The 24,404-nt window shown below is 45.5% G+C and overlaps 2 protein-coding genes across 3 annotated transcripts in view; both read right to left on the bottom strand.

Annotated features, from left to right (window-relative positions):
- Positions 1–360, bottom strand: part of LOC129676469 (interferon-induced transmembrane protein 3) — a 2,424-nt gene extending 2,064 nt beyond the window's left edge. The window contains exon 1 of the mRNA XM_055606823.1: positions 80–360. The gene's annotated coding sequence lies outside the window, so the exon portion shown is untranslated. The remainder of the gene's footprint in view (positions 1–79) is intronic.
- A 1,966-nt stretch (positions 361–2,326) lies between these two features.
- LOC129676506 (interferon-induced transmembrane protein 2-like) overlaps positions 2,327–24,404 on the bottom strand; it is a 40,383-nt gene continuing 18,305 nt past the window's right edge. The window contains exons 2-3 of one of the 2 annotated variants that reach the window (XM_055606891.1): positions 3,087–3,441; positions 2,327–2,623 (exon numbers count right to left, since the gene is read on the bottom strand). In XM_055606891.1, the coding sequence (XP_055462866.1) occupies positions 2,480–2,623; positions 3,087–3,242 (300 nt within the window). In that variant the 5' untranslated portion in view covers positions 3,243–3,441 and the 3' untranslated portion in view covers positions 2,327–2,479. Of the gene's footprint in view, positions 2,624–3,086; positions 3,483–24,404 lie in introns of those variants that run through there. The other variant, XM_055606892.1, reaches the window with a different exon arrangement.

The following is a 24,404-nucleotide window of genomic DNA, read 5'->3' as shown; positions in this document are numbered from 1 at the left end:
AGACTACCAGACTACCACTCTACCAGACTACCACTGTACCAGACTACTTGGTAGCACAGACTACCAGACTTCAAGGTACCTTGTAGCACTCATCCTTCCTAGAGCTCTGTGTCTTGGGGTCTGTGGCTCCTCCAGTGTCCAGTCATTTCATTCACTGAGTTCCTCACAGGGACACCCCTCTTCGCCATCCCCTCGGCTGGTACTGGCTTCATCAACATCTCTGCTAAGCTCCTGCCTGGAGGAATCTAGGTAGTCCAGTATCCATGGACCCACCCTCTCCCCCACAGAGGCTTCTGCCAGGCCTCAGGCTCAGGGTACCATGCAGCAGAGTAGGGCTTTGGTCTGGGGGCAGGGTCTCTGACTAGAGCCTGCGAGGGCTGCTTTCTGTTTATCATTTGGTGCAAAGGGCACTCTCTGCTGGCCCAGGGATCATCAGAGGAACAGGAATTGATTGAAAAGCACTTCTGGAAGACTAAAGGTCAGGGCCAACAGGGTTGGCAAAGGGGACAACACACAGTTATGGCCAGTGTCCTTCAGTCGAGATGGCACTGAAAGGCCATGTACCCTGATCTAGTGTCCCTGTAGCTTTCTAGTGTCCTCTACCTGGAATCCATTGATTCCTGCCAGAGAACCTCTATCCTGTAACTGCGAAACAGGTGAGGAAAATGAGTGGGGGACAAGAATAGTATAGGGGACAGGACAGTGTAGGTTGGGGGAACAGAAGTTTCTCTCCTGTCCCGTCAGGATGAGACATTGCTTTGTTTACTCTCTGGCTTTGGATAGGGAGCAGCTTGGAGTCTTCTGACCCAGCTGACCACTCAACCTTACCCAGCTGACCACTCAACCTTGCCCAGCAGGCCACCAACACAATGGGAAGGAATAATACCTTCCATTGCTTCTGCAATTATACATTTGGTGACTGGGACTCTCCACAGCTGAGGAGCCCTACTATGGGCTCACTCGTGGGTTGTAGGAAACACTAGCCATATCTAGCCCCACGTGTTCTACTTCAGACATGTGGTTAGGATGGTGTTCAGTCTGGAGATCACAGCCTTACTCCTGTGTCCAACTGCACCTAATTTGTCTGAGGTTTCCACGCCTTCAGGATAGTTGCCCATGCATTGCTCATAGGCAGCATCAGGAAGGACTGAAGTGTGGCCACAGGGACTGTGCTCCTTGTCCTCATGTCTCTACCTTCATTCAGTCATAGACCTGGGTCTGAGGTTGAGCACTCCGAAGGCCCAGGGCCATAAGTTTTAGTGGAGTTGCCACACTGGGTCCTTGTCAGAAACTCTTGTTCCTTGGCTGGTGCAAACTGAAAAGGCCTCCATCTCTCCCTTGGACTTAGTTTGCTGAGTCACTCACTCCCCTCCAGTATGACAGTGCGCTCCCAGTGGGATCCTGCCTTCATTGCTGTTAGTCTTCCTGGGACCTCACCTCCCAGGACAGTGAAGGGGGTACTACTGCCTCAGAACCCCGGACCTGGGTGAAGCAGGCATCTCTCACATCTCCTAGCCCCACAAGATGAGTCTCAGTGCCTTACATCATCTCGGGACCCAGGACTAGCCATGTACCCCCACAGAGAGACAGAGCCACCCAGGGCTCCAGTGACTTTTAATCTTGCGATGCCCAAAATGAGGTGGAAATGCAGACACAAGGGCATCCAGGAAGAGGAGAGGTGAATTTCCAGTACAGACTAATGGTTAAGGGTGCCAAGGCCTGTGGAGACCCGCCCCTCCCCATTTCAGGATCTGAGGACTCACAGTGATAATGCACTCTGTGTTCACTTCCTGCCGCCCACCCCTGACCTGAGTAAACCTGTGAGATGCTGGGGAGAAGGTAAGGGTCAGAATCCAAGCTGGAGGCCACCACAGAAATCTTGGACATAGCTTGTCTGGGTCCTATCTTCCTCCTGAAATGGGAGGACCTGAGCTGGTCCTCTATCCCTAGACTGAGTATTCACTAGCTCATGGTCCTGTGCCCTTCCTATGCACTCTAGGAACCTGCTAAGTAAAAGAGGACCCCCTATTCAGGATGCTTATCAGCTGCTATCTCCAGCAAGAGGGCCAGAAACCTCCCTAGTTGTGGATCCCCTGTACTACCTCTTCCTCCCCGCCCCCATCCCCACACACAACTCCTGTTAGACAAGAAGGAAGCTAGGGGAACTCTGAGTAAGCTCAGTGCAGGACCCATCAGGGGACAGAGACACACAAGCACAATGGCTAGCACATGCACTAGCTAGCACTGTTGACACTAGATTTATTGAATCCAGTGTGAGCAGATGTGTGAGGGCAACATTGACATGAGGACCAGAGTGATAGGACAGGGCCCCTATCCAGGATAAGGGGCAATTGCGAAGGGCAGAACACATGCATGCTTTCATCAAGAAAACGATGTATGAGAGAATTTAATCCATTGACTCTGTACACCAAGAGCACATACTTCACAGTGTCTATATGGTTATATAAAAATATTTTCCCTATTTTTCAACTGTGCTATATACAATGATAAGTATGATGAATATAGTGATGGAGATGATCACAGCACTGATGTTCAGGTTCTTGGCAGTTGAAGCAAAGGTCTGGGCTCCATTCATATCGCCCACCATCTTCCTGTCCCTGGACTAGAAGAGACAAAATAATCAGTGCAGCCTTGGAGCAAGTCATCTGAGAGCCAGGTGCTCTGCTGTAGTTCCCCCACTGTCCTTCCCGCGTGCTGCAATCTCCTCCCTCAGGTTAGGGACCCCTCTCTCTTTCCCACACTCAGACCGTCTAGCAGACCCCCAGCGCTGGCTGCTCACCTGCTCACAGCCCTGTGCCCCGGGGCATTCCAGGAACTAAGCAGCAGGGAGAAACCCTCTCAGAGTGGAGACAGCCTTAGCCTACACAGGAGCATCTCCAAGATACATACAACCCACATACGCACTCTGTGTGCTATAGACACAGTCTATACACACAAACACATAAGTACATACAGGACACCGAACACAGAGTGGCACGCACGCATGCACAGGTGCCTTCAGGGCAGGAGGAGCCTCAATCTCACACGTACCTTCTTGGACCATCGCTCCCACCTCAGACACTCACCTTCACAGAGTAGATATAGGCAATGAAACCCAGGCAGCAGCTGTTCATGAACAGGGTGTTAAATATGGACCAGGTAACATAATCCCGCGGGATACTGTCCGTGTCGATGTGAACCACGGTGGATGTCACGTGAGCCGAGCTGGGCTTCTCCTCCATCAGGGTTTGTGCTTACAGAAAGCTCTTGCTTCAAGGAAGTTGGTAAGGATAGTGGAGTCCTGAGCACTTATATATGACCATTTGTGGGTGAGGTCCGGATGCCAGGGGATGGCCACACAGGATATGGGCCTCCTGCCTACCCTCACCCCACCTCCTCAACGTTCCCTTCAGAGTTCTGTTTTCTCCAAACTTTCTGCTCCTGTTTGTAAACAATAATAAATTATTTAGAAAGTGGGATGTGCTAACAGATTACTGAGTGGTTCCTGTAGTTACTGGTATCCTGGAACCCAAGATAGGGCTTGGCCTCCACCTTCTTGCTTAGAAGAAGAGTACTGGTGCTTTCTCTAGGCCTGGGCATCTCTCCAGCCCAGGCCAAAATCTATAGCAGCTATTTTCCTAACCAGGGCTTTTTCAGCCCTCTACCATCCCATCCCCAGAGTGCCCAAAGCCAGCCCTCACTATAGAAGCCTCCTCTGCATAAATCCATGTCCTCTCACTTGCTTCGGATCAGAGCTGGAGAGAGCCACAGATTGCTGTCATGCCTGTTGTCGCAGAACCAATGGTTAGTATGGTGCCTTTTATGCCAGGGCTCTGATCACAGGCTGAGAGACTGAACTATTTATTGCTGTTCTCCTTCGGCAGGGTCCTGGATTTTGGTGGGGGCCTGGAACTGGCTTCCAGGCAGAGAACGGCAATTATATTTTCTTTCAAAGGCGGCTAGAGAGCTTTAGAGCAAGGCCCATGTGCTAAACTGGGGTGTGGGTAAGGTTTTTCATGGAGTATTACAGTTTAGCTTTTTTTTTTTTTTTTTTTTTTTTTTTTTAGTGGTAGTGGAAACTCAGGAGTTCCAAAAGATACCAAAGTGTTACAGCTCTTGGCTAAGCTGCTGGGCTGAGCACAGCAAAGATGTGGTCCAAAGCCCATGCTTGGTGGGCTTTCAGCCAAGACATAGGCCTGGTGAGATCCAGCTCTGGTGAGTCCCAGGCCCAGTGGGCCAGAGGACAGGCCCGGTGAGAGGTGGCCCAGCAGCGGATAAATGATGAATCTCAGACAGCCATGGTGAAAGGCTGATGGTAATCACAAACAAAACCTCACCACATTTATTTGAAATCATGGATTTACAAACCTTGGGCAGTGGGAGGGATTTTGAGGGTGAATGTGTTTATGTGCTTGATTTGATGGGGTTGGGTTACGGGTTAGTAATACTTGGTTTACATGTAGTGGCACAGTGCCTCATTTTCCATACAGTAGATGATCCTATCACAAGGAGAACACAGTGCTTAATTACCCTATGGGTGGCAGAAAAATCTCTAAGTATGAGGGTCACTGCTGAAGACGAAGATCCTTAGCAGGGTGGCCTATTTCTAGGAATAGCTAGCTAGCTGAATGTGATCTTTCCTGAAAGCTATGTGACACTCCTTACAAGACTTGGGGTCACCCATATTGGCGTGGAAGGAGATGTTGAGGGCCTCGTGGAGAAAAGGGAATCCACCATCATAAACAGAGCACAAAGATATGGCTATCTGGAGACTTCAACCTAATCCAGCAAAGCCCCATGATTTACGTCAAGCCCACGGTAGCACCCTGGCAGTGCTAGACTAACTTATTTGGTTGATTCCACTTTTCCTTCTCATCCTTCATTGTTTTATTAAAAGACTTGGAGTTTGGGGGAAAGAGGTGTGGAACACACCCAGTGGGGGTACAGGAGGTGCAATACCCAGTTGACCAAGACCTTCCTGAAGTCGTAACCCTTTCTTCCTGCCTCAGCCCCCACAGAAAGATGGGGAAGTCAGATCAGAGAGAGGTTAAGCCAGTGCTAGCAAGTGATGAATATGCTGTTAATTTTCCCCAAAATGACAGAAACTAAGATCCTGGAGCAGTCCCTAACCCCAGGCCCTTGCCCTGAGCCCTCTCTTCACACTGCAGACACTGGGCTACCTATTTCTTCTGCTTTGCTCTCAGAAGCCCCAGGACCAGTAGTCCCCAGCATGACAAAGCCACCATGGATCTCCTTGTCTTGTCCTATCCTCCCAGACTTCTGGGTCCCTGGAAGCTACTGTCCTGGCTCTTCTCCAAGGTGGCTTTTGTGACCAGGAGCCTTTCGAGTACGGTGAATTGTACTTATCAAGAGCATGAAGTATAAAGCATACACTGAATTTTGAAGACTTGGTGTTAGTTTCAGTTCTGTTGCTATGACAAATACCTGACCTGCTCCAATTCCTGCCCCCCCCAAAAAAAAAAAACCTTAGAGAAAAAAGTTTATTTGCTTATAATCCCAAGTTACTGCCTATCATTTCAGGACAGTAAAGTCAGGAACTCACACAGCTAGTCATAGCATATCTGCAGTCAAGAGCAAAGAAATGAGTCATTGCTTGCTCAGGCTAGCTCTCTCCTCTCATATAGGTTTCAGGACACCCCTGGCCAGGGAAGGGTATTCTCCACAATGGACTAGATATTTCCATATCAATTACCAAACTAGACAGTACCTCATAGATAGATAGACCTACAGGCCAACCCGATCTAGAGAATTCCTCTCAAGACTCTCTTCCCAGATGATTCTAGATTGTGTCAAGTTGAGAGTAAAAACTAACCAATATAGTTGGTGAGGGAGGGAAATAATTTTTAAAGAAAGTGGAATATGTGTATTTCATTAATAATTTTTAAAATATTTATTTTTATAATTTTGAACCATGTGTGTCCTTGGGTGTGAACATGAGTACAGACGCCTGAGGAGACCAGAAGGGTGCCTGTTGCCATGAGTCATTGTGATCTGCCTGACGTGAGTGCTGGAAACATAAAACTTTTTGCTTGGCCAAAATATTTTCAAGTGTGTGACCATTTTCTTGAAACCCCTGACTCATTCCTAATACCTTCTTCTTTTGACAGTGTAGCTAGGCTCACATGGGCATGTATGTGAGCTATGGGGCTTCTGGGTAAGAGCTCTGGTTTACTGTGAGTCACCACATCTCTTTTCATGGCAGCATGTGCTGTGGAATGAGCTTCTCATCACGACCAGTGCCCAAGGAAATCTCACAGACCCCTCTCTGCCACTGACCCTGCCTGGAAAGAAGGCATTGTATCCTCAGCTTGAACTGAAAGAGAGCGATGCCAGCTCTACATCCCCAGAGATACTTGGTAAGCACAGGAAGGGCCTACATGTCGCCAGGCAGAAAGTGCAGGCTCCCTCCTTGTAGCTGGCTTCATACTCTGGCAACACAGATCGGGGAAAGATCCATCTGATGGGGAAACAGGAATGAAAGGAAACCAAAGCAATCCCTTTCGTCTGGACCAGTGAAAGAGAAAACGGCACAGATCCTGGAACGTTAAAGTGAATAGGAGAATATAATTGCAGTATTGCTGCCACAGCCAGGGTGCCCCCCTGAGGGAACACCCAACTCAGAGCTAGACAGTGAGACTCCAGAAAGAGATAAAGGCATCCTCATCCACGGAATCCTGAGGTGCTCTAGAACCTTTCTTTGTAGAACAGGCATCAAGAGAGTCAGACACCAAGGGACTGAGGGAGCTGAAGTACAAGGGAGCAGTAGAGCTTTCTCTAGGACAGACATGGTGAGACTGTTGCCACATGACTCTCAAATCAAACAGGGTTTCTTAAAGCTGATGCCATGTGTGAACTAGTTGCGCTGTCTCCTGAAATACCAGCTCAGGGTTTAACAGCGAGAACCCTGCCAGCCTGCCTCTGCCTGGTTTCCATTGCTGCAGCACAGTCTCTGACACTAGCTATGTTATAATAATAACAATGAAAAAAATTGAGGTTCATTTGGGCTCGTAATTTCAGAGACCAGAAGTCTCAAGATGAGTAGCTTCCCGGTGACAATCCCTTCATGAGGACCTCTCACCATGAGAGCTCTTGCTCAGGGCTCAGGGCCCAGGGCAGTGGCTACTGAATATGGATATGCCATCTCATGAGTATTCCTAAGAATGCTGTAAGTGCTAAAAACTACCTTGGGTAAACTGGTCTCTGGACTAGGCATAAATTCCTATACAGTATCTGTCCCTGACCTAAAGGTTCTAAGACCTGCCTGGCCAATTCACTGCTATTTCTCTGCTTCCGTAAACAATGCTTGCTTACTGCAAATGCCCACAGATGCCTTTCTGCATATGTCACAATTGCAGTTTTGCCTTTTAAAACTCAAGCAAACTGGAGGTCAAGGCTGCTTCCCACTGCTCTGCCTGGGACAGTCCAGCCAGCAGTAAAGAAAGCCTCTATATGACTTACTTAGGCAGCTAGGGAGTTTTTCTCTTCAAGTACCACTAGCATCCCTCAGCACCATCTAATTGATGACCAAACCTCAACATGAACTCTGGTCAAAGAAAAAAAAAAAAAAAAAGCAGCCACATCCAAGCCACTGCCATACCTCCGTAACAGGGAAGAGAGAATATGGTATCCCATACACACATCTGAACCTTGTCCAGAAATATCTGGCTCTGGGGTCAGGAGCCCCCCCCCCCTCACCTTCCGAATTACCACAGGGCCACCTTCACCTTCAAATCAGTCTACTACAGCACACCTCTCCATCTGAACAGCTGCGGGGACAAAGAGTCTATCCTTGTAGACAGAGTTCTCCTTCTTGGGGGCCGAGATGCTGAAAGGGAAAGGATCTACTTAGCATGTGTTATAAAAGCAGAATGCCAGAAACAGGCAGGTGTGTTTGTCTCTTTTGACACTCTCAGAATATATTGAGGAGCAATATGTTCACATTTGCAGCTATTGGCTAGATGAATCGAATCTTTCTCTCCTCTCTCTTTCTCTGTGTGTTGTATGTGTAGCTCTCTCTGTTTCTCTGTGTATATAGCTCTCTGAGTCTCCCTCTCTCTCTCCCCTCTCCTTCTTTTCCCTCCCTCTCTCCCTCTAGACAGAGCTCTTCCTGTATAATCCTTGCTAGCCTGGAATTATCTATGTAGACCAGGCTGGCCTCAAACTCACTGAGATCCACCTGCCTCTGCTTTCCAAGTTTGAAGATCGAAAGCACACGTCACCACACTCAGCTCTTGATAGCTGGCTGTTCGCAAACCAGCTTTTTAATTCCAATCTTTATTACTCTGGGGTCACGCAGTACTCTTCACACAAATCATTAGTATCTATTATTGTAGAGAATAGACACAAGGGGTTAAAGATGCTGCAGCAGGCTTCAAGGAGTCTTCTTGAGAAACAGCAGCAGGAAGCTAGGGATGTGACTATCTCGGCAGGAGGCAGAGTCAGACCATGAACTCTGTTGGAAGTTGGCTACAAACACCACTACAAACACAAGTCCCAGGGTCACAGGTTTGAACTGAGTCTTGGGGTCAAGTCAAGCTACATAAGCAAGGTGCAAGACCAGGTCCAGAAAGATGACTGGGAGAATAAACAGAAGGCATTTCAAGTAGGCGCCATCAGCAGTGGGGGCTGGGCAGTGCTGAGCCCTGGGACAGTTGGGAGTTCCTCGATGCTGAGTGGTGAGGTCACAGGCTGGCGGGGCTGTCACCATCTCTGCGTTAGCTGTCCTCCTCTTTGTGGAGTCCAGACGAGAGTTTGCATTGTGTCGTCAGTCTGGTGTGTTCAATAAGTCCTTGGCCCCAGCTTTCCTGAAGAGATGTTTACCATGTCCTTGTGCTCTTATGGTCCCAGTTCTGCTTTGCTAAGTTTGTGGCATGGCACCTTTGTACCATAGGGCCTGGTGGTGCACGCCTCTAATCCCAGCACTTATGAGGCCGATCCAGGTGGATCTCTGTGAGTATGAAGCTATCCAGATTTTGTAGTGAGTTCTAGGCCAGCCAGGGCTTTGCAGCTAGACCCTGTCTGAAAACAAAACAACAACAAAAAAGCATCTAGCTATCAAGAAGATCAAATATTAATTTTGCTCAATGTTTCACATTGAATTTAACAGTCAGAAGTAGCCCAAAATAAAAAAATAAAATAAAAAGAAAAACCTTTAGAATTTTATTTTGGGAAGTTTATTTAAAAATTTTTTTTTGCCAGATCTGATGGCATACATCTTTAATCCCAGTTTTTAGGAAGCAGAGGCAGGCAGATTTCTGTGAGTTCAAGGCCAGCCAGGGCTACCTAGTAAAACACTGTCTCAAAAAAAAAAAAAAAAAAAATCAGATAGTTTAAGCATATGACTATAAAGGATCACAGAAAATTGAAAAAATATATCTTAGTTATGCATTTAGCAAAAATCCTAACTTAAATATTTCAAAAGCAAATAAAGAATTCAAAGGCAGATGAAATGACTTTGTTGTAAAAGTCTAAAGTTGTAGCAGTTTTAACAGACAGGCTTGAGCTCTTTGTAACCAAGAATCAGCAGCACACTCCAGGGAGCACACGGAAATATCATCGTGATAAAACTTAAAATCTTCCTTCCCTAAGCTAGTAAAAACCTTTTCAGTCCCTTGCTGATACCAGAACAATCTGAGAAAATTTTGTTATCTTAGCAGGAAGATAAAAGTCGTCTGGTCTCTCTGTTGACTTTCGTAGTAAGGTCCGTTTTGATTGGGCAGAGTGGCTTACCTCATAGTGCCAGCACTTGAGATGCTGAGGCAAAGTTTTGCTGTGAGTTCCAGACCAGCCTGGCTGCAAAGTGAGATCCTGACGGTCCCCTCCCCCCCGAGGGACCACCACTCCCACACAGCCAGATCCTTGAGCAGATATTTGCTTTTATTCGGATATGTTTGCTTTTTTTTTTTATTAGCCCACAGTGAACGCACACTCGTCCCAGGCTGAGTGTCTGTAATATTAACGTGCTCAAGCTTTAGAAAAATGTAGAAACGAAAGCTTAAGGTTCAAAAACTGAAAACAAAAATAGAGTTGTTGTCTTTTCTTTTTTAATAATTAATTTTGGTGATACCAACCTGGGAAAGAAAACGGTGACGGGGTGGAGAGTGGTGGCTCGCATCTGTAACCCCAGCACTAAGGAGGCTGTGGCGGGAAGACCCTCCTGAGTATGAGACCAACCTGGGTCATGAGTTACCAGCCAGCATGGGCTACAGCGTAAGACCCTGGAAAGGGTTGGGGCACAGGAACACACACACACGTATGGAAGCAGATCCAATAATTTACATTATAAAATCTTAGCTGTGAGCCAAATTCCCTCTGAAATATAAACCTCACTACAAAAGAAACAAAAATCAGCTGGAGTGCGCAGTAGCACACACCTGTAATCCCAGCCCTTGGAGAAGCAGAGGCAGGCAGGCAGATCTCTGTGAATTCAAGGCTAGCCTGGTCTACAAAGTGAGTCTAGGACAGCCAAGGCTATACAGAAAAACCCTGTCTTGAAAAGTAAAACAAACAAACAAAAAGCTTTTTGAAAGTCCGGTAGATAGAAAATCTTAGCTTTCCTATTATTAAAAACTTTAGCTAGAAACAAGATGTGAAGCCAACCAGCCCTCTATAAACTAGTGCATTTTGTATTATCTTATCTGGCTCATGAAAGAGATTCCCTTAGGTCCTAAAGCAAGGAAACTTTTTGAAAATGTAATCTTTTATATTAAAATGTGTTTCTCAAAGACTGAAGGCTTAAATAACATAATTTGCCAAAACAAGACAGATAGAAGCATGTCAAGACAAGGTTCAAAGGATAGACAGGAAAACCCCCAAATCAAGGGAGTCCTGAGATACAGCTTGAGGTACAGGGTTTCTCCATGTGTGGTGGTTCAGTTCCTTAGGAACAGTCAGCTAGCCAGGGGGGTTGGGGCTGTCTCCTCTACCCAGGTTGGAATGAGCAGAAATCATTGGTAGGCCTGGAAAATCTCTTTCTTGAGCCCTTCCAACAGCCCTGGTTTTGACAGCTGTTGCTTCCTTTGGCCACTTTGGAATAAAACAACAGTCGCAGCCAAAGGTAGCTGCTCCTGGTGATACAGCTCATACACAGACCAGAACTCTCAACACTACACTGATAGACAGGTGTTAAAACTCTTGTTAAAGGCCTGAGGAGTCAGGATTCACCAGCCTGAGGCAGCAGCTAGTGTTAACGGTTTGTGGGTCCTTGCAGCCAGATGGCTCTCTGGAGCTCCTCCAGTGACCACATCAGGCTTCTCTGGCTCTTTCTATCCTTCAGCCTCTGCTCTGATCGCTCGCCCTCTCTCTCCTTCATCCATTTCCTCATTCTGCCCTGGTCACTTCCCAGGACTTCTCAGCCTCCTGGTATTGTTATTGCCACTGTCACAGATGCTGCTACCATGGTAACAGCAGGTGCCCGCTTCTGCCGGTCTCGTCCTCACCATCACAGCTCCCAGAGTAACCAATCTTCCCATCCAAGAGAAGACTTTCATTGAACCTAACGTCGCAAGAGCAGGACAGAAGCACAGAAAGCTGCCTCAGGTAGGTCACAGAGCGAGCCAAAAAAAAAACATTACATAACCAGGAAAAAATAAGGTGTTTTCACCAACCGCAAGACATTCATACCAGAAAGATTGTGCTTACACCAACAACATGATCGTCTCTTTTGCACCAGTAGCCACAGTCCCTCTGCTGGGACACCAGAGGAAGTGGCCCGGCTTTGGTCAGGGCGGGAATGGATGCAGGGGAAGTCTGGCATAAAAGCGTGGAGGTGAGGCTGTGCCCTAAGCAAAGTTCCTCCAATATGCACGCAACAGTGGCTTTCTGGTCAGTACTTTCTGGTCAATAGTCTGATAGCCACCCTTTGGCTATCAGAGGGTAAATGATAAAATGAATAAATGATAGCCACCCTTTGGCTATCAGACTATTGAAACCATAGGCCTCAAAAAGTTAAAATCTCCCCAGAAATCTCATACTGGAAGAAGAGAATGCCCAAAGCCCAGATGCCAAGAAAAAGACTTTGCTGACGACAGAGAGACACTCACACCATTCTGAAAACTTACTGAATCACCTGCTGAACAGACTAGAGTAGGACAATGACAGGTCAGTGGCAAGCAGGACCAAACCTCCACCTGGACTCTTCAGCTCTGCATACTTCTTGCTCTGTCTTTAAACCTAAACTTCATGTAGGTACCCAAAGAAGGACCTGGGTGTTAGATAAGACTTGATTGAGGTGAAGTGAAAATAAAAGAAAGAGGAGCCCAACCTCTTCAGAAGCACATTGTCCTTCAGCCAGAACCTTCATGATCAGCACTCTACCGCAGTGAGACTGTGCCCAGGTGCAGGAGCCCTGGAGGCTTATGGGGCAAAAAGGGAACTTTCCCAGGACAAGATTCAATATGCAAATCTCTGCAGTCCTAGTCAGGGTTGATCTTGTCAGAAACTTCCCAGACCCTAATATCCTGAAGATGTTTTCAGTATGTAAACTGTCCTCTTCAGAGTTTCTCAGCTGCTCTGACGTTTGGGGGTTATTAGATCTTTATTGGATCCCTTTATTTGTTCCTCTTCCCAACATAGTCACAATGAATAAATGTCCCTCTGCTATTTCTTTATTACTTAACTTTTTAAATTTTTTATTACATTCATGTGTGTATGTGTGTGTGTGTGTGAGAGAGAGATGATTTCTCTATGCACTCTGAATTAAAGCAATCGTTTTCATGTGTCATTTTGTTTCGGTGCCTTAGTTTGTGTTTGCCATGACTGACTCAATGGCCACAGCAAGTCTTATTAGAGATTAACATAGGTCGCCAGAATTTGAAGAGCTGATGCTCCCTGAATCCCCACCCCCACCCCCACTTGTTCGGTACCAGGGGGTTAATGGAAATGCCAGGGCATCCAGCCTCTGCTATGCAATGGTGCGGATCTCTGCTGGGGTTGTCATGAGAGTGGAGTGGGAACCAGCCTATTTCCATCTTAGGCTTGAAAGCCATCTTACAGAAAAGACAAACTAGGCTCATCCTGTCTATAAGTAAGCCTCTGTTTCTCAAGGACTGGGCTATGCCCCACCTATAACCTTAACTACAAATGGTTCTGTACTGCCTGTACCAGGAAACAACAACCATGCCTTTATTTCAAAAAGTTATTATAACCATCTTGCAACCCCACCTTTGTTTCAGAAGGTTATTATGACCACCTGTTTTTATGACCACCTTCTTCAAATCTTTAGGGTTAACAGTACAACTGTTTCTGAACTCCCTGGAGATATCTGTAAAGGCGTCTATGACGTCTTCATGTTCTTTCTGTCTGTTGTTAAGGTTTGTTTTTTTTTTTTTTTTTTTTTTTTTTTTTAAATAAAACTGTGTTTGTTTCTCAGTTCCTCTCTTCACTGGGCTATCACACAAATAATTGAGACTCTTTTATGTTTGTTTAATAATAAGCTTCACAGCACAAGAACCAAGCAGTTCTTGGGCTAGAGAGATGGCTCAGTGGGTAAGAGCACTCTCTGTTCTTCCAGAGGTCCTGAGTTCAATTCCTAGCAACCACATGATGACTCACAACCATCTCTACTGAAACCTGATGCCCTCTTCTGGCATGAAGTGTACATTGCAGATAGAAAATAAACAAACATTTAAGCACAAAGAAAAGAACTGAGCAATTATTAATATACTCTTAACCCTCTAAGCTAATTTGGCTTCCTCCTAGCATGCATCCCGGGGATACTTGCTGGGAATTGAACTCAGGACCTCTGGAAGAGGTCTCTCCTGATCCCTCTCTGGGATCTGTTTGTTTGTTTGATTGATTGAAAGAATTTAACTCTTCTATAGAGTTTTCTGATCAGATAACCTTTGTTCAAAATTGTATTGAAGTCAGCACCCTTTGAATCAAGTCAGATTGTAAAGGGGAAAATGTAATATTGTTCTCTTCCATAATTTTTGGTAAATTTTTTTAGACTTGTTTATCTTATGAGTGTGAGGTTTTTTTGCCTTCATGTACATATATGCACACGCTCATGCTGGGTTCCTATGGAGGCTGGAAAAGGACACTGGACCATCTGCAAACAGAGTTTTAGATGGGTGTAAGCCGCCATGTGGATGCTATGCATCAAACCCAGGTCCTCTGTAAGAGTAGTAAGTGCTCTTAACCACTGAGCCAACTCTCCAGCCCTTCTAAATTACTTTTTTTTAAAGAATTTCCTGGGAAATCTGGTGTCTATCCGATTGTTGTTCATTGTAAGAGATCTATTGTTTCTTTCTAGAACTTCTCATCGACACTCTTCAATTTCACCGTGGTGCACCTAAATGTCAGCCATGTGGTGGCCTGAGTGGGCAGCCTCTGCAACCACGGGAAAGTGGCATGAGTGCATTGGGCCTTTCTATAATATCAGAATGTTTTGAATAAGCATAAACGTACAAGGTGCAGGAGTTTCAGCGGCAGCAATTTGGTAGATGTCCCTGCTTTCTTTGATAAGGCAAACACTTTGGTTCCTATCTTAATTAAAAACAGCAACTCAGCTCTTACAGTACATGGAAAGTTACTTTTAACATTACAGTATAATGGGGGCTGGAGAGATGGCTCGGTGGTTAAGAGCACTGGCTGCTCTTCCTGAGGTCCTGAGTTCATTTCCCAGCAACCGCATGGTGGCTCATTACCATCTATACGGGGACCTGATGCCCTCTTCTGGTGTGCAGGTGTACATGCGGATTGAGCATTCATAGATAGATAGATAGATAGATAGATAGATAGATAGATAGATAGATAAATCTCAAAATAAAAACAAAAAACAATACAGTATAGTGGCCCCTTCCATTCAAAATGGAGTGAGGCAGGTTCCTCATGAGTTGGTAGTCAAAGACTCAGGTCACAAAGTAGCTCTCATGCAGGCTACAGCATTCCTTGGCTAAACATTAGGTTCCTGGACTGAGCTTGGGAAAATTCCTTAATGGTAACACACTCAACTAGGAAGTTGTAGTTGCTTTTGTTATTCCAGAGTAGTAGTTCTGAGGGGGATAAAAGAGACAGAAGGCAGAAAAAAGGAGGTATCTAACCTTTGGCAGGACCGTGTTTATTGACGCACGCGGGAAGGGGCTGGCACAACCTAACCCACTCGAAGTTGAGGCATCAGCCAGTGGGAAAAGATGGCTGCCACCCCTTTCAGGGGAGGGAATGACTACAGCCTGTAGTTTACTTTTCCCTTGCCTAGCTGCAAGGGAAGCTGGGAAGTGTAGTCCTTGAACAGGAAACCCAGATTCGATTTCTAGAACACAAGTGGTGCCTCCCAACAGTCTGTTACTCCAGCTCTAGAAGATCCAATGCCCTCTTCTGGCCTCCACTGGTACTGCACACATGCAGTGTTACAGACAAACATGTAGGCAGAACACGCATACATATAAAACCAAAATACAGACTAAAGAAGGTTTGAACTTAGATCTCATTTCAGGACTTGAAGATGGACATGGTAGGTTTGCTGGATCTTTTCATCCCTCCTCCCAAAATGGCTACATTTACTAAATCTCCATTTTCTGCTTTCAACACTTAATTTGTCTCTTTTACTTTTTAATTTAAATTTTATTTTATGTGCATTGGTGTGAAGTTGTCAGACCACCTGGAACTGGAATTAAAGACTGTTGTGAGCTGCCTTGTGGGTGCTGGGAATTAGTGCTCTTCCTTTGGAATTTTGGGAATGTTCATAACCACTCAGCCATCTCTCCAGCCCCTGATTCCTGTTTTTTAAATGGCTTATAGAGGAGAGGTGGCTGCACCCGACTTGGGGCAGGGTTAGTGTTAGGATTTTGGAACAAAACCTGCTTCTGGGTTGCCTAGCAACTTATGATGTCATCATGTGTCGCTGGCCAGGTGGCCGCACCTGGAAGGCGTGGTTACCTTACCCCTTAAAGGGACCAGCCGGCCATGTGGTCTCTCTCTTGGTCCTCTTGGTCTCTTGGTCCTTCCGCTCTATCGGGGTGTCCCCTCTCTCTTCTCCCTCCTCTCTCTTTCCCCTTCTCTCTCTCTCTCTCTTTCTCCCCATCATGTTTTGCTCTCCCTTCCCTCCCTCTCTTCATATCCACCTAATAAACCTCTTTCATAGAAGATCTGTTGTGAGCCTCATCATATATTAATTGGTCCCAACAGTTAGGGATTATTGGTCCCCAAATTCGATAACACTGAATTAGGACAGCACATGGCAGAGACTCAAAAATGCTGCCTGATCTAAGCAGCTGCAAGCAGCTACGCTGAAGAGAAGCTTCTGGGAAGGAAAAGTACATCATCTCATTAATCACATAATAATTCTTCCTATCTCCTTTCGGTTAGCTTGGTCTCCACCCAAGACCAGAGAGTAGAATTTAGAGCAAAACCCAGATACCATCACCTTTTTATATGGTAACTTAAATACCAGGAAAGGGCAAAGCTGGTGTTTACATTTATAATGTCACCAGAGAAACTGCAAATAGGAGCCAAAGCTTCAATAGCTTGAGGCTACCATAGCAATAACAGTTAAAAAAAAAAAAACAATCTTGATTAGTTCAGTACAGAAAACAAATTCAGTATCTCCTAGTAATAAAGATGGCAAATTTCCAAGATGGCAGCTTTTTCCTCACCCCCTTGACCGGGGACAAAAGCCTGACAACTGAAAAACAAAGGCTTGGCTGCCTCTTTTCCCACCCCCAGTCGAGCCCCCTTGCTAATGGACCTGAAAGATGAATGGAAGGCCAGATCAGGACAGGATTACACAATGCTTGTGAGCCAATCAGCCAGCCTGTCTTTGTTCAAACTGACAAACTCTAAATGAGGGGAAGAAGACCTTTTAAAGTTTAGAAAATACTCTGGAGGAGAGACTGAATTTTTTAGGCTCCTTAATTTCCCTCTCCTCCTTTGCTCAGGCTCTTTCTCTGTGCTTGCTGGGTGTTCACTTCCACATCCCTAGTAAAAGTACTTCTTCCCCATCTGATTTTGTATGCTGTGCTTGAGATTTTCCCAGCTGCTACCCAGCACATTTGAGAATTTTTTTTTCCCTGCTGTTTAATTTTTTTTCCCCCAGACAAGGTTTCTCTGTGTAACCCTGGCTTTCCTTTATATTTCAGGCTGGCCTCGAACTTAGAGATTTGCCTGCTTATGCCTCCCAAATGCCAGGAATTAAGGTTCGTGCCACCACCACCTGGCCTGCTTTTTGATTCTTTAACTGGCAGATTAAGTGAAGCTGATTAAGACTCCCTACACATAATGAGAGACTAGGAGTTAGACAAGCTCCCTGGTAGGCCGATAGGGAGAGAGGTTGTGGCTAGGTAATAAAGATGACAAATTTCCAAAATGGCTAGCTTCTTCCTCAACCTCCTGACTTGAGACAAAAGCTTTTATCTCCCACCAGCAGGACCCCTTTCTGATGGAATGACTGAACCAGTTCAAGGCCTGATCAAGATTGTCACAAAGTTGTGGGCCAATCAGCCATCCTGTCTTCAAACTGACCAGTCCTAAAGCAGGAAAGTGTTAAAACCTGAGAATCGAGAGGAGAAAAGACTAAATCCATAAATGTCCAGTTAAAGCAAGCTATGTTTTGGGGTGCACCGGGAACTGGTCAGCTGGCTGTCTCACCGAGCAGCCCCTGCTGGGCTCTTGAAGTTCCTTTTATAGGAGACATAAGGAGTTCACGAAGACAAGAGAGTTAGCTGTTGTACAATGTTAGGAAGATACAATGAAAGGGAAGGAGCAAGGGTTAAGGATGTCCATCATATGAATGGGGTTGCCAGCAGTTTACAGCAGATCTAAGAAACAGGAACTTATTCTTTTTTTTTTTTTTTTTATAATTTTTTTTTATTTTATTTTTCTTTTTAGTTACATTTTGTTAACTCTGTGTCCCAGCTGTATCCCGCTCCCTCATTCCCTCCCCAACCCCACACTCCCTCCCTGGTCTCCTCCCTGCCCCTTTCCAAGTCCCCTGATAGGGGAGGACCTCCTCCCCTTTCATCTGACCCTGTTTTATCAGGTATCTTCAGGGCTGGCTGCAAAGTCCTCCTCTGTGGCCTAACAGACTGCTCCTCCCCTGGGGGGGGGGGGGTGTCAAACAGCCTGCCCTTGAGATCCTGTTAGAAATAGTCCGTGTTCCCCTTACTTTGGAAAACTACTTGGTTACTGAGCTACCACAGGCCACAGGAACTTATTCTTAATTACAAATAGAAACCTTAACTTGCAAAGACTTAACACAGGAGAAATAGAAACTTATTCTTCAATTATAAACAGAAACTTTAACCTGCACAGGACAAATAGAAACTTCTTAGTTACAAAGAGAAACCTTAACTTGCAAGGACTTAATATACAACAGATACTTAATTAAAAAACAGATATTTAACTGTCTTAGCTGCAAACAGAATCTTTTCAAGCAAGGTCTATAAATTGGCTTTTTTTTTTTTTTTTTTTTTTTTCTGAGACAGAGTTTCTCTGTATAATCTTGACTGTCCTGGATTGCCTTTACAGACCAGACTGGTCTCAAACTCACAGCCATCCACCTGCCTCTGCCTCCAAGAATGCTAGATTAAGGCGTGCCCAGCCGTACCGTCTACTTTTGTGTGTCAACTTGACACAAGCTAGAGTCATCAGAGAAAAAGGAGCCTCACTTGAGGAAATGCCTCATGAGATGTATTTTCTCAATTAGTGATCAATGGCGGAGGCCTCAGCCCATTTTGAGTGGTGGCATTCCTGGGCTAGTAGTCCTGGGCTCTAGAAGAAAGCAGGATGAGCAAGCTGTGTGAAGCAAGCCGGTAAGCAGTACCCCACCGTGACCTCTGCATCAGCTCCTGCCTGCAGGCTCTTGCCCTGTTTGAGTCTCTGTCTGTCTTGACTTTCTTCAGTGATGAACAGTAATTTAGAAATGTAAGCTGAATAAACCCTTTCCTTCCCAACTTGCTTTTTGGTCATGGTGTTTCATCGAAAGAATAGAATCCCTAAGACAGTATGTTTTGGGTTTGTTTTTTGTTGTTGTTGTAGTTTTGTTTTTTCTGTTTTGGTCTCCCATTAACTTGCTTGCAAGTTATATTGGTCCTGTTTTGGTCTCACAGAGGAAAGCTCTTCCTAGGCTTTAAAAGCCCACAGCCCTCAAGAAGTCACTGGATTTTTTGGTTTCCTGAGCCTCCCTTCTGCTTGGGAGAGGGTCTTTTTCTCTGTGTGCCTCTCCACGTGAGTGTTTCCTCACCCTAATAAACACCTTCCTTCCCTGAGTCTTCTGTGGTGCCTGAGATGTCTCTGCTGCTGCCTGTCGCTCTTCAGGTTTTGTTTTGTTTTGTGCCTTTTAATTCTTTAGCTGGCAGAGAAAACGAACCTGATCAAGACCCCTAGACTCTATACCAGCTGGATAACTTCTCACTTGATTCAGTTTTGGCACTGTCCACCTGGAGGTTGTTAGCTAGGGACTAACCAAAGTGATGTAGAAATAAAAGACAGACCAGTCTCTCCGGGGTAGATTGTCCTTTAATTAGAACAACAAAGGACACCAGTCTCTCTGGGGGAGTGGAGACTGTGCACAAGGCACAAGGGCTTAGGGGCTTTACAGGACAGAAAAGGGGACATCTGCAGAAGAGTCCATCTGCAGGTCAGTCACACACACACATATCTCCCCCAGTCTCAAAGTGGTAGACACCATCAGAGATCGGTACTTGATCTCATCAAAAAACGTCTGGGATTCTGACAGCCCACCGATGTTATCAGCCAAGTCAACTTTCTGGAGCATCTCAGCCCACCTAAGGCTTTTAGGTTATCAGCCCTTCAGAGAGCAACAGGTCCCACAGGTCAGGACTGAGACCAGAAAACTGACGCACACCCCCCCAACACACACACACACACACACACACACACACACACACACACACACACACTTATGCACCTCAGACGCCAGTAACACTCAGACAGCCTTTTTGGAGTCAATTAATTTTCTCAAGTCACCCACAAAACTCAAGGGAATAATTTTATTGACTCATTTATTGTAAAAGATATTTTAAAAGTTATAATTATTTTACCTTTATTTACTTATTGGAGGACAGTTTTGACCCAGGGATTCTGAGACAGCTCTCACTACTTTGGCTAGGCCTCACAAAAGAACCACACCAGCCTAGATTTAGCTCCTAGTTTCCTTCTCCAGTATGTAGATGGCATCCCACAACCTTCCTTGACTCTCTAGCCTCTTAACACTACAGGGTCTCCTAATACAAGGCCCAGATCTGCCAGCTACCAGTCACTTATCTGGGCCTTTCACAAGAGGGGAGAAATGTACCCCGAGTTAGCATAGAGGAACTCCTCACCTACCCCAGTGCTGGAATCCAGCTCTAGCAGGGGTTCAGATCCCGAGGAGGAGGAGGTAGTAGAGTCAGAGAGGGTTGAAGATTGACATGATCTGAGGGTAAATCAGGAAACCTCATGTGTTTATTGAAAAAAGGCTACACCTTTTTATACTCTATATTTGCATAGTGCCTTAATGTTGAAAGCAGACTTAATGATTCCAAGAAATATATGATCTTTTCACAGATTGTTTTAAACCCACTTTAGCCCTATTTTTCAACATCCAGAATGAAAGATGTCATCAACTTTATTACAGTATGTTTTGTTTGTTTGTTTTTTTGAGACAGGGTTTCTCTGTGTAACAGAGCCCTGGCTGTCCTGGACTCACTCTGTAGACCAGGCTGGTCCTGAACTAACAGAGATCTGTCTGCCTCTGCCTCCTGAGTGCTGGGATTAAAAGCGCATGCCACCGCACCCGGCCTCAGTATTTTCCATTGAAGCAAAAGCAATAAGTTCAGCAAGCATCTAAGTCCTTATTTTTTTTCTCAAGTTCAATAACCCCACCAGGTGTCTCTACATTTTCTCCTGCGCACTCTCACCCTTTGTGGTCAGGGGTTGCCAGACACTGAGTCCTGAGAAACAAAGCTATAAGAAAAATTTTCCTTCCTCAAGGGGCCTGATGCAGTGTTTGTATCATGTAGCATAAGAAGCACTGAGCTGTTTCCTAACTGTGTTCCCCGGTGCCTTAGTCTTACAACATGGGCCTCTTCTCACACACACATTTCCCGAAGGGAAAGTCCTGATATCTTACTCTTTTTCCAATATGCCATACAACCCTAATTCCTTCAGTGTATGCTCTTGCATATGGCAGAGGGGCATCAAACCAGTCTAACTGAACAGAATCTGTGTCTCGTGGGGCATACCAGACCTTGCTATTCTTCATCCTTTAAGTCAGGTACCCCAGGAATCAATCATGGGCACAGTTCTACACCTATTAACTGAACTCTTGCTCTGAACTGCTCGAGGTCTGGGTGCATCGTTTCTCTCAGTTGTGTGCTTTCATCCTTGGGACAAGGTGTAAGTGCCTAAGAGTTTCTGGAACCATAAATCTTTAACTTCTCTATTCTTAGTGCCAACAGAGGGGCACAGTGGGGATTCCTGTGAAGAACTAGTCAGAGTTATCATGCTATGTGGTTCCCATGGTGGCAGAGACTTTTTCCAAAGAATTATTTTGTTTAGAGAGACTGCCATTATATACATTCACATCCTCTACCAAAGCCCATACAATATATCCCAAAGGAAAAAAAAGCATCAGGAGACTCCCATAACACATAGTGAGAATCATCAAAGATGAAAGTAAAAGGATGCTGGAGAATCTTGGTCCGTGATGTCAATATGCTGGAACTTTGTTAAATTTGTTCTCTGTATTGCCAGTAAAACAATCAGCCAATGCTGAGCAATGGAGAGAAAAGGGTGGGACATCCTGGTCCGGAGGAGAGGAGAAAGAAGTGAGTGGGATGAGTCAGGAAGACAGATCGGAGAGGAGAGGACTTGGAACCAGGAGGAGAGATGAACTGGACGTAAGATAGGACTAAAAGCAAGTATAATGTGGGAAATCTGTATGGGAGGAAACTATATGGGCGTAGGATGGAGTAACTATTGCCCAGCATTGTGTTCTAGGTTAATTAAATAAATCTTAGTCTCTGTGTGGTGATTTGGGTATACAGCTGATTTAGGAATAACTGCTGTTTAACCAAAAGATAAGTCAATATTAAACTTTAATAATCAACAACAATGAATGCACTAGCGAACCCCTGGGGGAGCCACTCTTGTCTCCCAATCCCTCCTTTGTCCCATAAACCTGCCTAAGTCCACTCTTTCACATGCCTCTCTGCTAGCACTTCCAGACCTACACAAGCCCTTCTGTGTTTTTTACATGCTAACCAAGGAAAAGCCTTTACAATACTCTGCCAAAAAAGGGGGAGGAACACGTATTTCTCCGTAGCCTATTTCTCCAAGCAGCTACATGGGGTGACCAGAGGCTGGCCATCCTGCCTCTAGGACCCTGGCTGTGACTGCCCTACTTGCTCCTGAGGCAAAGAAAATCTGGCTTCACAGCGCCCCCCTATTCATTCTCAGTCCACACTAACACAAGGACCTCCTCAGTCACCATGCTTTCCTAACGCACCCCCTCCAGCCACCCAGGGTACAGCCTCTCCACGCTTAGTAGATCCCAGCCTTGTGTATGAACCACGCCCATCCCTCAAACCCACAGCACTCCTCCCCAGTAACTCCTCTACATCCTCAGGTCTCCTTCAGTCTTGCTCTTTTCTTTGATTACCCCTTGCAAAAGGGCCCAGGCTGTCAGCATCCTAAAACAAGCTCCTTACACAGCAGGATATGCTGTACTTCAAGGGGATCCAACTACACCCAGAAGCCTACATATGAGAAGCCAAATCCCCACCCCCACACAACTTTCCAACAAGCCAGACAGTTCTTATTTGGACTCTTAGACGCACACTTGCTTCCAACCTACAGTCAATATATACATTGACTCTGAATACACCAATAACATAATGCATTCACTCTAATATCTGAATCTTGAAAGAAAGGAGCTTCCTAACCTAGAAGGGAACTTGCCAGAACCGAGAATCACCTGAGAAAGGACTCTCTGAGCACAAGGGTTGTTTAGGCTCTGTGCAAGTCAATGGCAAATTATCTAGTCTGTGCAGGAAAGACCTACCATCAGTAGGCCTATTCCGTGGGCAAAGGGATCCTGGACTGCAGAAAAGAAAGCAAGCGAGGTGGGCACTAGCTCGCTTGTTCTGTTGCTCTTAACTTCTGACTGTGGATAATGTGACCCGATGCCTCAAGCTCTTGCTGCCTTCACTTCCCCACCAGGAAGGACTGTAACCTGGGATTGTGAACCAAGATAAACCCTTCCTTCCTTGAGTCATTTTGTCAGGGTATTTTATCAACAGAGAGGAAACTAAGGCAGGGTATTTTTCTTTGAGCTACATATTAGTTAGGGTTTCTATTACTGTGAAGAGACACCATGACCATTTCAATTCTTATTTAAAAAAAAAAAAAAACCAACCAACCAAACAACAACAACAACAACAACAAAAACATTTAATTAGGGCTGGCTTACAGCTCAGAGGTTTAGTCCATTATCGTCCTGGCAGAAAGCATGATGGCACGCCTGCAGACGTGGTGCTGGAGAATTAGCCGAGAGTTCTACGTCTTGAACCTCAGGCAGGTGGAAGAGCCATGAGTCACTGGGCCGGCTTGAGCTTCTGAGACCTGAAAGCCCATTGGCTGGTGACACGCTTTCTCCAACATGACCACACCTACTCCAACAAGGCCACGCCCACTTACAGCACTAATTCCTATGAGCCTATGGGGACCATCTTTCAAACCACCAAGGTATAATTTGAATTTTTTTTAATTTATTTTTATTTAATGTGTATGAATTATTGATTATCTGTACATCTGTGTATCGTGTGTGTGCCTGCTGCCCGGAAGAGGACATCAGATCTCCTGAGACTAGAGTTACAGACAATTGTGAGCCTTCGTATGGATTCTGCGAACAAAGCCCAGGTCCTCTGTCAGAGCAGCAACTGCTCTTAGCCACTGAGCCATCTCTCCAGCTGATTCGGGGTCTTTTTTTTCTTTTCTTTTCTTGAAATAGGATCTCATGTTGGAGCCCAGGACAGCCTGTAACTCACTATCCTTCCTGCTCAAGTTCCCAACTGCTAAGATGACCAGACTGAACCACCACATCCAATTTATGGTAAAAGCTGCATTTGTTTATTTACTTTCTGAGTCAGGGTTTCATATATCCCTGCATGGTCAGGTAGCTGAGGGTAGCATTTAAGCTCTAATATTCCCACCCTCCCACCTCTGTATTGCTGCGATTACAGGTACTTGCTACCACTCCTCATTTCTGCAGGACTGAAGCTCAATCCCAGGGTTTTGTGCCTGTTAAGCAAATACTCTGACAGCCGAGCTAAAACTCCAGCCCCAAACGTTTTAAATATTTTCATCCTCGTGTGTTGGTTTTCTTCTTCTTCTGTTTACGGTGTTTTGTCATACAAAATTTTGACATTTGCATAACCACATGCATT

Source organism: Psammomys obesus, unplaced genomic scaffold (genome assembly GCF_907164565.1).
Source record: "Psammomys obesus unplaced genomic scaffold, mPsaObe1.curated_primary_1811, whole genome shotgun sequence".
Taxonomy (NCBI): Eukaryota; Metazoa; Chordata; class Mammalia; order Rodentia; family Muridae; genus Psammomys; species Psammomys obesus.
This window is presented reverse-complemented; position numbering and strand designations above follow the sequence as displayed.